Here is an 18,429-nt window from a genome sequence, read left to right as displayed (position 1 = left end):
TAGTTTCCTGCCTTGTTTCTTTTCCTTCACAGTTGAATTAAAGAATATATTTCTGATTAAGGATTTGTTGATTGCATTTTAGCACCCCCAAATCTTATTGCATTATAAATCTCACTGGAACAACAAACTTTTTAAAGTTAATTTAAAACTGTAAGACAATCCGAGAAGATGAAGAACAAAATGGAGATTCAGAAAACTTGTATCCAGTCTCTCCCTCATAGTATGGCATCTAAGATCTTTGGGATAACGAAAATTAAGATAGGCTAATTCTGTTCATGGTAGTGTCCACACCAAGGAAGTCAGGGAAGGGCCCAGGTCTAATCTCAAACAGAAAGAGGCTTGTCTACCACATCCAATTAGTTGCTAAGCCTTAGAATCCAGAACTGTAGGTCATTAAATGTTTCTGACAGTAATGCCAGGAGAGAGTGAGGCATTATTTCTGTACCCCATTAAGATTATCGGAGGAAAAATGCTTCATGAATATGTTCATGTTTCTGCATGGTTTGGCACCTGAGCAAAGGAAATTGACATACTATGTCTCCATTTCCTGAAACCATTTACTCTTCAATGATCTTCTTCCCCTTGCCCGTTAGGTGGAACCACATGTTTAGATTTTACGGGGAGAGGAAACTTGGAGCCATGTTTACATTCCAAAGGATTATAAAACATTTGAGAGTAAAGGCTTCTCTTCTCTCAGAAGGGGAGGGAGGCAGCATGTAGTTTATATAAACTACCCTGACTCTTAATTTCAGAGTTCTCCTGTGGTGCACAAAAAAAAACCCTTTTGTACATGCAGAGTTCAGCTGTTCATCACGTAGCCTTCAAGGAGGAAGGGGCAAGGGGAACTGATATGGTTAAGGCTTTGACTAATATTACTCTGTTCCTGATTCAGAAACCTCATTTTTGCTTTCAGTATTATACACAGATATTAAAAAAAAACTATCAAAAACAAATTCAAAGGGTAACAAAATATATTCTAAACTACATTTCTCCAAAAAAGGTGCTTCTGTTCTAAGCAGTGTGCAAGGCAACATATTGGGATGTGGGAGGAAAATATAATTCATGTTTTTAATCTAGTAAATTAATGTACTAACGTTTTATACATGGATTGATAGCAATGCCCTCACACATGAAGCTTTTATCATGACTGATCACACGTACCGTGTCGGAATATTCTGAGAGGACTGGGAATTCTGCGGCACGTAGGAGGAGGATGATAGGGTATCCCATTCGTCTGTCCTTCTGCTTGTTCACTTTAAGCATATTCTGACATACATTCCTAATTTAAAATGCAACTATATGGCATACTTTTTCTGAAAAAGGTACACAAGTTCTTTTCCTAATTTAATTCCTTTTAAATTTTCTCTAGTAGGTAAAAATCTTTAATAGAAAGAAAACAACTCCCTTCTCTCCCCTGCACTCCAATCCCGTATCATCTACTTCAGGGCAACCATCTCTGTAATGCTCAGAAATATATAATGCTGTTATTTCCTGCAAGCCAGGAAACAAAAAGAATCAGTTTCCGTCTCAAATACCTTCTAACTAAATCTTTGCAGTTCCAGTTGAATTTTATGCTGGATGGTAATACTTAGATCATTCTAGTTTATCTCTTAGCCTTCTACAGTTCTTTCTTGATCAGAATGGTGCAGATACTAAAGGTAAAAGGCATGGTGACTGAATCCTTTTTGTTGAGCCAGTATCAATATGAACATATCTTATAGAACGGAAGGATGAAATGATTTACATACGAATGCCGATTTACCTACAAATATCCATACGAATGCATGTGGGAAGCTATAAAATACCAAGTTGGAAAATACTAGAATTTAACCTTGTTTCCACTATTTACCTATGATGCATCATATTTATCATATTCCATGCTTAGGCATTCAAATTTCTGAAATGTCTGACATGCTGTAAAAAAAACATTTTTAGGGGTTTTTGCCCGAGACACTGTCGTGGAGAGCACGTGAGCTGGTAAGCAATCTCTGCACCGCATGTTCTAGTTCACCAAATTTATTGTTGAACATTCAAAACGCCAGATTATGACAGATTAAAAAGAAAGCACCAGAAATTGCTACACATCAATCAATACCTGAGCAGAGACTGAAGGCAAATATTCGTCTATTAAACCCTACACTGTAACGCTGAAATACAGATAAAAACAGTCACAACACCCTACAGAGTACAATAGCACATTTTGTGAATTACAACCAGTTAAATGTAATAATGTTAACTATACCATACCAAAAACACACAAAATTACACATGTGTATTTTGTACACCATACATTGTACAAAGCACTGGAAAAGATCATGCAGTTTCAAATGGAAAGATCTACAAGGTGACATTTTTCAGCACATATAAGACAATTTCCTCCTTTGCACTTAAGTATTGTTACTATGCACTGCATTTTCTGGATGAGAACAAAATTATCAATTTGCAAATAAATGGTTACGGAGCTTATCTCGGTATAACACAACTTACCCTCTATAAACTTTTAACTATAATATGAAAACTGATGTAGGTTGACAGCCATGTATTTTATTTTATTATATACCCTTGCCCAAACTACTTCCATCTCGACCTGTCCATGCTTTAAGGAAAGACACGTTTTCTTTTTACACATTTTTAAAGAAACCTATATTTTTGTCTTTTTGGGAAAACAGTGGATGTGAAATGGGAAGGAAGGTGTTATGTTTATATTCAAAATTGAAACCGAAAAATAAACAACAAATTCTGAGAGTTGTAGGCATCTTTTGGTAGAGACCATGAATGTCCTATGAATGGAATAATTTGTTTTAATAAAAATTATATTTGTTATTTTAAATAAAACACTAAAAAATGCAAATATTTCCATTAATAAAACAAGCAAAAGTGGAGCCAATTCTCTCAATACCTTAAAAATAATTAGGAAGAAAAACAGAAAGGGGGAAAAATATTTAAAAATATAATACATAAATCTAATATTAATTACTAAAAAATCATTATAACTTTATTTTACATATAAATACAAACCTCAAAAATCTGAGAAAAAAATAAGTACAGATCTTAGGGAAGAACTTATGTCTTTGATAGAGTATTCATTAAAAAGACAAAAAATTACATTTAAAATTAAGCTTTCCCTGCATAATAAGTTCAGAAGTGCCACTGCCTTCTCAGAAACTTTAGAGAAACTTAAATTTCTATATCTACAAAGTATAAGCCAATTTTTAATTTCAAATGAGAACTCCAGAAATTAAGAGTGGCCTCTAGAGCAATGGTTCTGCAAATAGTAAGGGAAACAATGCTCAACTTTTATTTTAAACTTTTACTTCAACCTGAAAGAAAAGCAGTTGGAGCGAATTTGAAAAGACCAACAGTAGTAAAATATAGAGTTATAACATTGCAGGGCATTCCTTCATCATTTTAAGGCACAGTCTGTTTTATCACAACAACTATAAGTTCAAGGTCACAGTGATAATGCGCATTCAATTCATATTTTGGTCTGGTTTCTCATGGGTACAGTGCTACATTTAGTTAGTCATAGGTTTAAGAAGCTGTAATACAATCACTTTAAAATTTAAAAAAATTGTTATTTTTATATTTTTAAAAATGTAAATATACAATTTCCTAATTCATATACACTAAAAATTGGAGCTTTTTCTTCCTCCACAGTGGAGGAAGAGGTCATTTCTACCAATATTCCAACAAATATATATTTGATTACGTAGAAAGCATGGTTATGTTAAATACAGGCATCTCCTACCTAGGATAAAATTATTCCACATGAAGGACAAGCTCATACCAAAAAATAACGTTCACTTAACTTTTAGGTTTAGTACATCATCTTTTTTATTAATATCATCCACAGTCCTCACTAGATAATTGGATAAACTGTCACTAAATCAAGGCTCAACATTTTAATATTTGGCTTTTTCTTCTGCCTTTTTACTTCCAAGGCTACTTATGAAAATTGCATCAACATTATTAGGCAGAGAAATGGTGAGTGACATTAAATGATGGGAAAAATTATAATTATAAAGAGGGACTGAAATTCCTTTGGAGAATTTCTATAGGGGAGAAATTGAAAAATTTTAACCAGAGAAACATACAGTTTCTGAGTCTATCATATTTCTACCTTTATTTCAATATAACACTGTACTGATGTTAACATTTTAGCATTAACATCTTGATTGTTCTGTAATATTTTCCTGTAAGATATGCATTTTAAAATATTTACATCATTGTACTATATTAGGTTCTAATGGATAATTTTCTTCTGTGAAACATGTGACTGTACATAGGGATGGAATGGAAATATAGAGAAAACAAAGCAAACTGCAAATTCTGTAAACTTTCATTACCTAAATGACAGACACCTGTACTAAAATAAACCAACAAAATTCAAAGTTTTACATCACAGGATGAATCTAAAGCAAAATTACTTCAAATGATTACTTCAATTATTTAGTGAAAGATTATTATTTGGTAAACTATCTTTTACCTAATAAAATCAGAGAACATTATTACAGAAATCAGATGAAATAGAATACAACTATGCTACAAGCTTTATATATTTTCAAAGAAAAATTAGGGTATGGAATGAAAGTTTCGATGATTTACGTATTTAATATAAGTCTTAGATGAAAAATATTGAAAACATTATTTTTGCTTTAAATCTCAGTATGCTAAGAAAACTTCATTGGCACAAATATCTGGAGGTATTTTACAGTGTCATTTAGCTTTGGTGGCAAAATGTGTTTTGCTAACCATATGAATACAGTTATATTTTCCAATGTAGAGAATTATGCTAAAAAAATTCAAATGTATTTTTTTCCTAAAAAAGGGATGTAAAAAGTCTAATATGAAATAAAACAAGTGAAACATGAAATATAAAATAATGCCTATCATTTAGGCTTTCAAACAATTTGTAGTTCTAGGCTTTGTCTATAAATCTTTTACTAGTAATAGTCCTATTATATAAATACTAAAAACTAAGATAACATAAAAAAATAGCAGATGAACTTTACAAAAATGGCAACTTTTAGACTTTCTAAACTAAGATTAGGATTCAAATATGCAAACGAATTTACACTTAACTAATCAAAATACATCAACAGATACAGTTTTCCTAAGTGTTCAAAGTTACAATGTACAAATCAGTACAGAATAATTCTCATTCACATATATATCAAGTTCTATATAAAGTTATCAGAAATTAACTGGTTACTTGGTATTTCAAACAGTCATTTTTGGCAGCATAACATGCCAAACACTTTTACAAAGTGCTGTACTTGATTTAAAAATTTTCAGCCATACACACTGTAATCTAGCTACAGTTTAGAATATCATTTAACTTTTGAAAGACATGTTATAAATTCGGGTATACTGTTATATTTATACTATTAATAAAATAACAGTCTATTCTATTTCTAAATTTTATTCTATTTTTAAAACTAAATTATTAATATACAAAATTCAGTCTTCTGTATTCATAATTTATCAAAAAAATGTGAATTTTTGAGCATGTATAGTACATGTATTCAGATTTGGATTACGGACCTGACTTTTCTTTCCTATCATCCTTATTAACAATGTGAGTAGCCTCACAGCCTTTCTATTTCTTTAGCCTGTTAAAACTTATTGTGAAAGAATACATGAGTAATATGTATAAATAAAAGTTCATTAGAGATTCTGTCCTTTGTTCAAAAAGAGTGGATAAAATTTAGCTCCCAATTATCTATTTTGTAAATCAGATAATGTGCCTCATATAATTATGTGTGTGTGTGTGGTAGAAATGTATATAAATATATCTGCATGAGCCATATGGTAACAACAATCATTTTTTAGACCTACTAGTTTTCCTTACTGTATAATCATGCAGACATTATAGTGTAGTTCACTCAAGAAAAGTTATTCCATTATATATATCTAAATTTATCTGACTAAAACATGAAAAAAATTAAATTGATTAAGACATGACAAGGATGAATGGATTTTTTAGGACCATTATTTTAAATATTTTCATGCTGATGACAAGAAAAAATTTAGCAGAATCTGTTTAATTTCTGGCATGAAAAAGATCCAGAAAAAAGAGCTTTAATGATTTCTATTATATTATCAGTTCTAAATTATAGGAGTAGTAATCTAGAGGAGGCTTAAGAAACATTGAAAGTAGTATTTTTTTTTATTCAGTCCATATTTGATCCAGTTAGCGACAATAGGACCCAGATCATTTTTAGAAGCACAAAACTTATTCAAACTCAACAAGCTCTAAATAAAAATGTTATAACATCAAAGCTCAGAAGTTTGTTGAATTAGATAATCCCTAACTACCAATAGAAATTTCATTTTTAGTAACATTGCTAATAAAGCTGTGTTTTACCACCTAATAATATAGGCTGTAAGCATGATCGAAATGTGAAATTTAAAGACAAAAGGACTTTCCTTTTCTCAAGTATTAGAAACATTAATTTCACTAACCTTCAGAAAGACCCTACCTTCTTATCTCAGGTAAGTATTTGGGTTTAAAGTACATCAAGATTTGATGAAGACCCTGTCAAAATGTAAAAAAAAAAAAAAAAAAAAAAAAAAAAAAAAGGTATATACATATATATATATAATATATAAAATTTATATATATATAAATGACTAAAGACCCAAGCTACTGTTGTTTCTAAAATGTTTAATCAGAATCCTTTTAGTAGTTCTAAAATAAAGCTTTTTGTTGGAATAAATAAGACTTTAGGACTTGATAACTACACTCACAAGAACATACCTTAGTGAAAATTAGTGTGCCTAGTCTACTGCTTGAAAAACTTAATGTACTACTCACGAATGAGAAACTGAAGCTTGTTACATTTTACTTATGAGCAATATTGACTAAATAAAGAGAATTTAGATCACATAAACAATGATTAGGACTGTCCACAGAGGATCCAAATTAATACACTTTCTAAAGTTCTTTCTGTATACGGAACTAAGTGCAAACTCAGGAATAGTTAAATGACACATTTAACCTGTAACTTGAAATAAAATCATATCCATGAAAAAGTAAAAATTACCCATGTGTATAAAAGTTGTTTATGAGAATGTATATAGCTAAACATAGGCAGATGTGTCTTTTTATTTAAATATGTATGTGGTATGCTCTGGGACAAGTGCATAATAAATTCTCTTTACTTCTAGGTACTGAACCCACAAACATTTTGCATTTTATCCCTTTTCTGCTTCTCTCAAACAAGAGCCTGGTATGCGTGCCATGTCTCCTATGAGGCTATTACTTCCCTTTAATGGTCTCAGTAAGTGACATTATGAATTCTGAACAATAGGCACGAAGTTGGGAAAGACGACAATGAAATCAAACAAACTTACAACCCTCAGAGATGACAGCAAGATCCTCTTTCAACTGATGCCAAAGAGCAGGGACTGAGGAATGACTGAGAAGAGAAGTGGGGTAACCATGCATAGGCAGTAATGTGGGGATGACCCTCTACAGGCAGTAACAGCTGAGAGGCTGTAAGGGAATCCAGATGTAATGGGAGCTAAAATGAACCTGTCACTCTAGGACATCCCTGGGTACTGAGGACACAGTTCACGGGTGCAATGGTGGAATTACTGGGAACTTAGGACTCGAGAGATTGTAGGTATTTACAGCATACTTATCTAAAGGAAGAACTCTATCAGGCAGGTATACTTCAGCCTGAGTTTATTCTTTCTTAAGGCAAAGATACCTAACTCCAATACCTACCTCCTACTCTTTCGTAGCTAAAAGTGAGCTGAAATCTGAAATGAAATAAAAATATTCTCTTATCTGTCAAAGAGTAATCATCTTGGCTAATTAAGATTCTACTGTTAAACCTAGTGGCTGAACCCTCCAATTTATTCAGGTATACTGTTTATACATCAAATGTGGTACTGCACTTGATCATGCTAATTTTTTTTCCACAGTAGTAAAAAATTGCAACTTTTCGAACTATCAGAATTTAGTTATTTTAACAATCTATCCTGATCTGAGGCACTTTTGGCAACCATGGGGTCAATGGTTAAATTGGCAAATGAAATGATAGAGACGATAAAATGATATATCTTTAACAATATATCTCCTTAATAGTCTCTTGATATTAACCAAGAATACAAACTAAGATTTGTATTTGAAAGTAAGAAGAAAACTTCACTAAGTTTTGAGTTTAGATTAGGTTTCCATCCGTCGGTCTTGCATTGGTTACCAAGAAAACATGTCTCCTTAGAATTAAAAGGTGTATTTTCATAGATGTAAGAAAACAAAGACCTACTTTGTTCCTGTGGCTGCCAAAAACTGACCAAAGACTCTTCATGGCTACTTCATTTTTGAGAAACCAAATTATTGTGAATTTCATCACTCTTTTAAGACTCATTTCTCAATATATGTACTGTAGCAAATATAAAGCAATCCACTTTCCAGAAGAAAGTTTGATGAAATGAACAGAATGCTGGAGGAGAAATTACAAAAAATGCTTTTCATTTACTGATTGTTTAGAAGATCCCTAGTATAGCCAATCAAGCAGATTAGCTGATATGCAGAGGAGTCCTCAAAGACAGTGTCCACCACACCTTTTTATTAATTTTTTAGAAATAACTAACACAGATGCCACGGCACTAAACAAAACCATGCTTCAGCTACTTTCTTCAAGCATTACAAAACTAATTTCCTATTTTCAATACTGTAAAAATAGATGTCTTCTCCAAAGGATCTTGGTGTCCACATTGATAGATCTGTGCGTTCCCTCTTATTACTGACGTAAAATCACCTTTATCATTCCTTAAATCCAACCTTACATAAAGTTGCATAACGCATGGAGTAAAAGAGGAATGAAAACAAAGCATGGAACCCTGTATAAGTGTGCAGACCCGAAAGCGATCACACCAACAGCCAGAGGAAGTGGAAACTGTGAAGTAGTCTTCAACAATTTACTGTAAAGAAACAGAAAAATGTACGTTATATAAACTACATTGTGAGCAAAATGGAATATGTTGACTTTTTATAGCATTTTGAGAAAGTGTTCTGATTTTAGAAGAGAAAATTTTTTTATACAATGAATTTAACTGTCCATAATTTTGAAATGATTAACATAAGCCAATTTTAGCTAGAAAAAAATTTTTCTATAAAGTAAATAACTAGTTTTGTTTAGTCTTTTAAACTTACTAACCTAAAAATACTAGTTGGACTTTTATTCAGCAATTATATCTTTAGAAATCTATCCTAACAAAAATAATAATGTTTACTAAGACTTCGCTACAGAAATATCTAAACCTATTTATAATAGCAAAAAAGCCCTCGACTAAATAAGGAACCATTCTTAATTTGTAAGAGGAGCAAATAAAACAAGATATTTTTAAAAGAAAAATATAAATGGTTCCCAACTTTTAATGGTTAGACTTGTGATTTTTCGACTTGACGGTACAAAAGCAATATGCATTCAGTAGAAATTATAACTCAAATGTTGAACTTTGATCTTTTCCCAGCTAGTGATATGTGGTAAGATACTCTCTTGTGATGTTGGGCTGCAGTAGTGAGCTACAGCTCCCAGTCACCCACACAATCACAAGGGTAAACAACTGATACTCTATAGTGTAGTATTAAGTGCATTTTAGACTTAGGATATTTTCAGTTTACAATGGGCTTATCAAGACATAACTCTATCATAAGTCAAGAAGCATCTGTACTATCAGGAAAAAAACTAAAGATAAGAGAGTTTAAGAAACTTCCCTAAGAATATAGAGCTATTAAATAGTAGAGCCAAGATATAAACACTAGGTTGGCCTAATCCTAGATTATCTGCAAGTATCTGCAAAAATCAACTGAAAGGGCCCTGAAAGCAAATAATCAGTCAATGAAAAGTCAAGTTTTATTACAGAGAATTTTAAACATGTACATAAGTATAAACTTCATGTACCCATCACCTAGCTTCAAAAATTATCAAGTAAGGGTCAATCTTACTTTACCTATATTCCTATCCACTTCCACTCCTCTATATTTTTTGGAAGCAAATCTTATATATCATATGTTTTAAGGGTTAATTTTTTTAAAGAAAAAAACATTATTATATCCTAATAAGTAAAACCCACAATTAAGAAAATGAGTATAATACACCTTTCATATAATTTATATTTGAATATAAAATATAATTACTATTACAGCTTTACCTTTAGGAATAGTTAAAAGTAATCAGGAATAAAGAGCATGCTTCAGTCATTAAAAAAAGGAGTGATAAAGACCAGGAATAGATATGAAAAAAAAAATTAAACTACTGTACCTTGATTTTATTGAAACAGTGTAAGTATTTCCAAGAATTGCCATAGTTGGAATAAGAATAAATGCCAAAGGTTTACATGGATCAGGGTTAAGTTTAAAATAATACCTATATCAAAAAGAAAAAAATAAATATAAATCAACGAAGCACATCTGATCATTTTAAATTATCAGAATTAAATTAAATTTCCAAACATGCCAGTAGCAATATGGACATAAGAGAACTCTAAATAGCTCATGAAATCTTTAATAGTTTTTGCTCTAGATCACCTTTATACCCAAGTTTTATATGGAGAATTATGTTAAAAACTACTAAAAAAAATGAAAATATTCATTATGAAAGCATTTCCTTTTCATAAATATATGCCTGAAAGTTCATATATAATTTTATAAAACAGATTTTAAAAATATATTAAAGTTGCTCTATTTAAAAAAATGAAAAAAATAAAGGTTTACTATATAAAGTAACAGTTCCTTATCTTTTTAAATTCAAATTCTCATCCCTTGTATTTATTGACAGTGAAACAGCTATAGCCTTTCGGAATCATAAATGTGTGCTCCTTAAATAACTTTCTCCCTAAATCTGTGAATAAAAGTCTAGATCTTAAAGTGAAGGAAAAGAGAAGAAGAATATTAACATCTGGTAACCTATAATGTAATTTATCACACTTATTTTGGTTCTGCTGACTTTTCAAAACAAACTTTCAGTATTCAGATAATCAAAGTTTTATATCATTTTTGAAAACTATACTGATAGGAGTTCAATTAGATGAGGTAGCCTTTTAAAAAAAAAAACAATTTACCAATAAATAAACATTCTAGAAATATCTTGGAGGGCACTTTCGGACTCTCATTTAAACTAGGACACTTATCAGGTAGCAAAGCAAATGATGGTTTTCAGTTAGTAGTAAGATAGCTGATTATTTATTCTAGTTAATTGTATGGAATACATTAGAAGAGTGTACATTTCTTTCATTACTTCTAATATTTTTATTTTCATTCATTCATTCACTCATTCATTTATTTATTAAGGCAAGGCAACCCTTGGTTGACCTCATAGTTGCAAGGACCTTGTCAGCTTACAATCCCTTATTTTTATTTTTATTTTTTTTTACGCCTACATCACCTGGTCTTTCTACATGGTCTCCCATCTAAGTACTAACCAGGCCCGACCCTGCCTAGCTTCTGAGATCAGATGGGATCGGGCTTGTTCAGGGTGGCATTGCCATAGACTCTAATATTTTTAAATAGAAGCATTTTTCTTCCCTCCAAATTTAAGAAATCATAAAATTGATCATGAATTAAAAAATACATAAAACACTAGCATTATGAACACTTTAAGGCAACAAAATGAAGCACATTTTCATGTATGTCTAGATCAAAGAAGGTTAAAAGTGACAATTCCTTCTTTTTTGGGGGCAGATTTGAGGAAAGTTTATTTTCCTGAAGTTTATACTCTCAGGGTAAAGGAGAAAATGTGAATATATTGTAAATGAATTTCAAGTGATATATAGCTTTTTATTCTTGAGAAAGTTTTATGGATCATTAGGATTCTAGCAAGTCTATACTTATATATATTTATTTATTGTTTGAGCCATATAAATTTTAATTATATAAATAAAACGCACCTAAGATTCTTTAACCAATAAATTAAAGATGGCATGCTGAGTAATACAATCCATGTTAATAAGTTAATCACAGTACTGTGCATAAGAAGACTATCTTCAGCATCACTGGCAGATAAACGAAGATGGTGTGCTGTAGAGTCTTTATGGTGATTGGATTTTTTTTCACTTCTTCTAGAGTGCTTGGGATTCTACAAAGCAATTAAGTAAACATATCAAGATACTAAGTAAAATTTAAGCTTATCATTGTATCGAGAATCATCTTCAATTACGTAATAGCTAAATAAATATATCTTTCCACTACCAAATTGATGAAAAATACTAAAACTACCTTGTTTTAAAGTGGTTATCAGTTATAAAACATTTATTCTTCTAACTTGCTATTTCAACTCTAATTACTCAAAATAAAAGTTAAAATATAATTTGTAATACCAAAAATGACAAAGATCAAATTAGACTTAGTTTATTTTCACATTCATTAAGTTCACTTTTCTTAAAATTACTTAAATTCACAATACTTTTTAAACACTGGAAAATTTCAATTAAAAAAAAAACACAAAAATTTTCCCATATTCTTCTGTATTAAAGCAATGTAGAGTTTTGAAAACAAAGCTTACCACAGTTTGGCTATTTTTAAAAGTTGTTAGGCTGGCTTGTAGATGAACAATCTAGGAAAAAGAAATTACTTTAATGTTAGTTTTATTTTGAAACAAAAAACAATCATTCTTATTAAAACTGAGTATTATAATGTGAAATTAAAAAAAATCTAAACTACAATTCATTTAAACATTTAAAAATATTCTTTTAGAAAAGATAAAATAATAACTATATATGTTTTCTACCATGGATTAAAAAACAGAAACAAAATAATAAACACTTCCAGAGTATGCTGGTGCCAGGATATATCGCTATACTTTTTTATTTTTTACATTCTGGAGGCTCTGAATGATGTATAGCAACTGTGAAAAATTTGATTACATTCAGTACAGTATAAAGAATAACATGTTTCATATGTTCTAAATCTTTGAAAATCTGAACTCAATTATATATGGTGGTGAAATGTTTAAAGTCTATAAGTTTAATTTATTAGGTTTGCTTAAGTATTTGAGAAAGTTTTGCTTATTGGGACAGTTGTTCAAAATATCTAATTACAAAACCAAATATTTATTTATAAACAAAAGTAGATCTGAATGTTTTTTTCTGGACATAAATTTCCTTTAGAAAACTAAAAATAATCTATAATGTGCATTTATTCGTGTTAAAACTAGATGCAAATAAACCTTTGTTTAATAAAGAAAAATACATTATCCATTCTGGTATCAACTGTCCCTACATAAAACTAAAGTGGAGAGTATGTAGTGTATGACCTCTATTTTCTTGCAAAGCTGTCAGCCTTCTTGAAAGTATTTTTCACTTCCTCAGTAAAATAAATTACTGGCCTACTTATTTTTATCACTGTCTTCTGATTCTTCAGCAACATGTATAACATTTTACATTATCTCAATATAACTGATAGCTTGCTCCTACTGACCAAACTTTCTGTTTCGTCTATTACCCATGCTCAAAGGGAGGTGTGAATAAAAATTGCTGTAGTAAAATGTTTTTTAAAAAGTTAACATTACTTGAAAGAGCAAGAAGCAATCTGAAACAGATTATATCTTCTCCCTTCTGTTTTTTTTTTTTTTAACGAACAAACCCAACTCAGACTAACAGTTTCAGTTCTACAGTTAACTATATATTTTAAATAACTAAGATGTTAAAAACCTTTACATTTAAACCTATTATATAACAGAAAGTTCCTGCAGTGGTAATTAAAATTTTTGTTAACAACACCTACAGGAAATTCTATGCCTGTCTGAAACAATGCCCAGACATTCTGACTTTATTGATCTAACATACCTTAAACACATAGTGAAGGTAAGTAAGAAGTATGGCAAATGCTCCACAAGTTGCCCAACTAACTATGATCAAAACAACTGTCAAAAAGAGCAAAGCTGGTGATATCATCTTGATATCTTTAGGAAGTTCAGAGGGCCTGGAAAAGCAAAATTAAAACTCTTTTAATAGTTATTTATACAATTACATATAAAAAGAAAACAATACAGTACTCTACCAGGCTTTCCTGCTTATTTATATGCAAACACCATAAGGTAAACAGTAAGATTTTTTAATAAAGGTAAGGATGACACATATTTGATTATAAGGCCTGTAATATACAGTAAGAGCTCCTCTTCCATTTAGAAACACTACGGCTGATATTTGCACTAAGAAAAAAATGTTCCTAAGGATAATCATTAACTACAAGCCCTGTGGCATACGTTTCTGATCTTGAGAGGTGGAGGAAATGTTTTCTATTTCTTGGACTCTTGAGATTATCCAGATGTGTCAGGGTGTCAGAAGCCCCTCAGAACTGTGGTGAAGAGGCATCACACCATAATACCCTCTGTGACAGTAATCATTTAACATGTTTGGTGAGGAGTGGCAAAGGAACTAGATCAGTGGTTTACCAAAAAAGAATACCAGTAACTTCAAACTTGGGCCTATAATAAAACTACAGGCAATGTTTTTTGGAGTTCTGATACCTTTACCTAATCTGATCCTAAATATCTTGACTGGAGTCTTTTGCTCTCAGGTTGGATTGAAAATCAGCAAAATAAAAGCATTACCAGAGAAACATTTCCTTTTTAGAAAGATTTATAAGAGTGAAATTTAAAAATACTTGTGTAATCTGCCTAACTTTTGATTAACTCAAACACTAAGGTCAAAATCAAATGTAGCATTTAACTTGCAATAAAATGATTATCTTTCATAAAAACACAACTTCCAACACTAATCCACATTTTGCTATACACCTTTACTTAGAAATTATAGTTTAGTAAAAGCAAATTAATTTTAAGGTTTCCCATCAGAATGTAATTTTTTTCTTAATTAAGAACAATAAGATTTTAATCATTCATTGTTTACCTTTTCAAAGCTAGCCACAATGAAGAAAGGAGTCTCACAGATGTAGAAGAGAGTAGGCCACCCCAGTAGGCAGTACATGTTCCAAACAGAAAGAGAATCAAGGATACAAGGGGGAAACACATACTCTGACTAGTTAAAACGATAGCATCTAATTCTGGTAATAATAACGTGTCCCATAATTCTTTAAACCATTTATACCTGTGGATAAAAGAAAATATACAATAAAAGCAATAAATAAATAAACAACTGACATTCAAAGATTTAATATTTGAAGTGTATGATGATTCACTAGAGCCCCCAAAGTACCATGACACTTAATTTGTAATTATATTGAAAAACAAATTTCAATTCCTTGTAGGGAAAAAGTAATTTATCTTCCAAATGAGTCTATTGTTCTTCAAGAACCTGAGTCCTGAGTCTCAATTCAGCTTTACTGTTCTCTATTAATCCTTGTATTGAAGTAATAAGTGGTGTTTTTTTGAAGTTAGAAAGCCAAAAGTTAATTTTAATGACAGAAGAGATCTAAGTAATAGTTCTTAAGCAAAAAATAAAATGTAAATAAATTAAGAATAGAATGTTGTGGGGAGGAGGGAGGTTGATGGGGTCAAAGGGGACGATTATGTGGTGACATTAAAGAATTAAAAATTTATTAAAAAGAATGGAATATTAAATAGGGCAGAGACCTAAAATATACATTGTATGAGAAGAAAAAGTAATCTGAGGCACTGTTTCATTAATATCCTATAATGGTTCATAATCTGGGATATTCGAAGACCATAGATCATATATATCTCTGCAAATGTTAAAGGCCTGGTATATTTACAGTCTAAGTTATATATATATATAAGTTCAATAATTACTTTTGAAATGGTCAGATTATTAAAGTAAATGTTGATATACTTATTAGGCCTTCATCTAAGAGAAAAATCCCATTTAATAAAACAAGTCAACTGCCATATTTGTAGGAAAATTTATATTCCATTACGGAGACAAACATAATGTTTTATATGCAATACAAAATTAAAATCATTATCACAGATAAAACTTACCCCAACAGAAACTTAATCATAATTACAAAAGGATCAACTTTGTATGGTTTGGCTTCTTTATCCAACATAGTAGCATATTCTAAGCAATGACCTGGTGGATTAAAAAACAATTCTATGTAGTTAAGAATTTATAGTCTTTAAGTATAAGACATATTTATGTCCTGCACTGTCTGTAAGAGCAACATATTTCATGTCAGAAAAAGCAAGACTATTCATTCCTATCACAGAGACTCTCTTCAAAAGATTAAAAAGTTCTGTAATTCAATGGTTCTCATATAAGAGTACCCATTCAGTCACTTGTGAAACAAATTCTGGAAACCAAGGGTGGGGTTTCTCCATCTGTATTTTCAGAAAGCTCCATGGCTGATTTTTTTAACTACTGAGATATAATTTTCGCATACACGATTCATCCTTTATTTAAAGTGTATGCTCTTCACTGGTTTTTAGTCTTGCATCTGTTACCACAATTAGTCTTAGAATATTTTCATTACTCCCAAAGGAAAGTGTCCACCTTAATTGTCACCTCCAATGTCCTCCCATTCCTAGACAAACAGTAATCTAGTTTCTCTGTAAATTGGCCTATTCTGAACATTTCACAGAAATGGAATCATGTAATATGTGGTCCTTTGTGACTGGCTCCTTTCATTTAGCATGTTTCCAAGATTTATCCACGTTGAAGTATGTATCAACACATTTTATTTATCCATTCATCAGCTAATCGACATTTGGGTTGTTTCCACTTTGGGGCTATTATGAATAGTGCTCCTGTGAACATCTGTGTACAAGTTTAGTGTGGGTGTATGTTTTCATCTCTCTTGGGTATATATGTGCTGAGTCATATGATAACTGTTTAATCATTTGAGGAATTGCCAGACTGCTTTCCAAAGCAGCTATACCATTTTAATTCCCACCAGCAGTGTATGTAGGTTCCAATTTCTCTACACCCTCATTAACACTTGTAATTATCTGTCCTTTTTATAGTAATTCTTGTGAATATGACCCATGTGATTTTTGATAAGCATCTTGGGTTCAGAATTACTTCTTTAATTGGTTTGAGACATAATTCCATACTTAAATCTAGATTAACTAATATCATATATCTCTGAGGTTTCTGTGGACTGTCTAGATATAAATTCTGTGTATTCAAGAATCAATTATCAGGTTGCCTGAAACTAAGAAGAGTAAGATATGTCTTTCAAACTCTCAAAAAAAAGATATTTATATTCAAGTATGGTTGATATCATATAATCAAAATAACCTCTTAATTAAAAGACTGGATCTGGGCAGAGTGCACTGAATGTTGCTTCCTTCGTTGTGGAATAAAAATAAATCAGGTTAAATAAACACAAATAGTAGACTTGAAATTACAGTAAAAGTCATTGAAAGGGAATTAGTATCTGTGAAAGGACTTGGCAACATGGAAATGGCAGGGGGTTTTTGGACTGCTTTTATGTACTTTGGCCCCATTCTCTTTTCCTATCTCTTGCCTCCCTTGATTACTGTCCAAGTTCAACAAATGTGTAAGGACCTTACAAAGTTGAGACTCCTGGAAAACTGTTCTAATTGCTATTCTCAATGGAGGGTTCTGTCTAGTGTACTACAGATTGTATATTTTCCTCTCCAGGTCCATTCTTCTCACTTTCCTTTGCTCTAAATTTTGGAAGGCTGACTTTTATGGACTGACTTCTAGTTAGGTTCACTGAATGTGAGGCACGGGCAGATAGAAGAATGAGTGGAAATAAGGTTAGTGTATTTATTTCCCTGCCTTTTTTCCTGTTGAGCCACAGACTGACAGTGGCCAGTGTTCCCAAACCCAAGGCTGCAGCTACCGTAACACTGTCCTCTCCTACAGCTCTGTAGGTTTGCTCCCTCCCTTGCCCCGGTACCTAGGGGTATTAGATGGCTCTGCTGTTAATCTGGCATTTTATCATTTCTTGTTGGTTTCCCTTAATCCTATGCATATTTTTGAAATATGTCCTTCATTAAACTCTCAATTATTCCATTCAGTGTGCCAGGATCTAATTGATACAGTTGATACAGCCCAAATATTATAATGACTACCTACTATGTACTTGACACTAAGTGAGCTATCCAGAATTGAATAGTGAACAAGATCCCTATCAATGAGCCTCTACCTATTAAGAGGTCTTCAAAATAGAAGAAATTTCAAACATAAAGGTATAAAATGGAGAAACAAGTAAAGACTTTTCTTGGGGATCTCTTAAAACTTAAAGGATCTCAAATCCCCGTGAATTTGAGAGAAACGGGTTGTAAATTTTCAAGAAACTGATGTGTCTCCCTTAGCTACATGAAGGATAAAAAAGTAGTAATAAAGCACTGAGGAAAGAAGGGAGAGATGGAGGGAAGGAGGGAGGAAGAAATAATATTCTTACCTGTTGAGAAAAGAGAGTATAACTGTCCTCCATAAGCAAGAAGGATGCTAGATATAACATAAGCAGGAAGAGCCCCACCATGAAATCTAACTACCTAGAAAACAAGCAAAGCAATCAACAACTTC

General features: G+C 31.5%; 1 protein-coding gene and 1 pseudogene across 1 annotated transcript in view; both read right to left on the bottom strand.

Moving 5' to 3' along the window:
* Nucleotides 1-8,557: 8,557 nt before the first annotated feature.
* PGAP1 (post-GPI attachment to proteins inositol deacylase 1) overlaps nt 8,558-18,429 on the bottom strand; it is a 60,095-nt gene continuing 50,223 nt past the window's right edge. The window contains exons 20-27 of the mRNA XM_016135095.2: nt 18,305-18,398; nt 15,912-16,002; nt 14,863-15,060; nt 13,798-13,933; nt 12,516-12,566; nt 11,902-12,089; nt 10,278-10,382; nt 8,558-8,934 (exon numbers count right to left, since the gene is read on the bottom strand). Of these exons, the coding sequence (XP_015990581.1) occupies nt 8,796-8,934; nt 10,278-10,382; nt 11,902-12,089; nt 12,516-12,566; nt 13,798-13,933; nt 14,863-15,060; nt 15,912-16,002; nt 18,305-18,398 (1,002 nt within the window). The 3' untranslated portion in view covers nt 8,558-8,795. The remainder of the gene's footprint in view (nt 8,935-10,277; nt 10,383-11,901; nt 12,090-12,515; nt 12,567-13,797; nt 13,934-14,862; nt 15,061-15,911; nt 16,003-18,304; nt 18,399-18,429) is intronic.
* LOC118614824 lies at nt 11,388-11,506 on the bottom strand (annotated as a pseudogene).

The sequence above is a fragment of the Rousettus aegyptiacus genome, unplaced genomic scaffold (genome assembly GCF_014176215.1).
Source record: "Rousettus aegyptiacus isolate mRouAeg1 unplaced genomic scaffold, mRouAeg1.p scaffold_m13_p_2, whole genome shotgun sequence".
Classification (NCBI taxonomy): Eukaryota; Metazoa; Chordata; class Mammalia; order Chiroptera; family Pteropodidae; genus Rousettus; species Rousettus aegyptiacus.
This window is presented reverse-complemented; position numbering and strand designations above follow the sequence as displayed.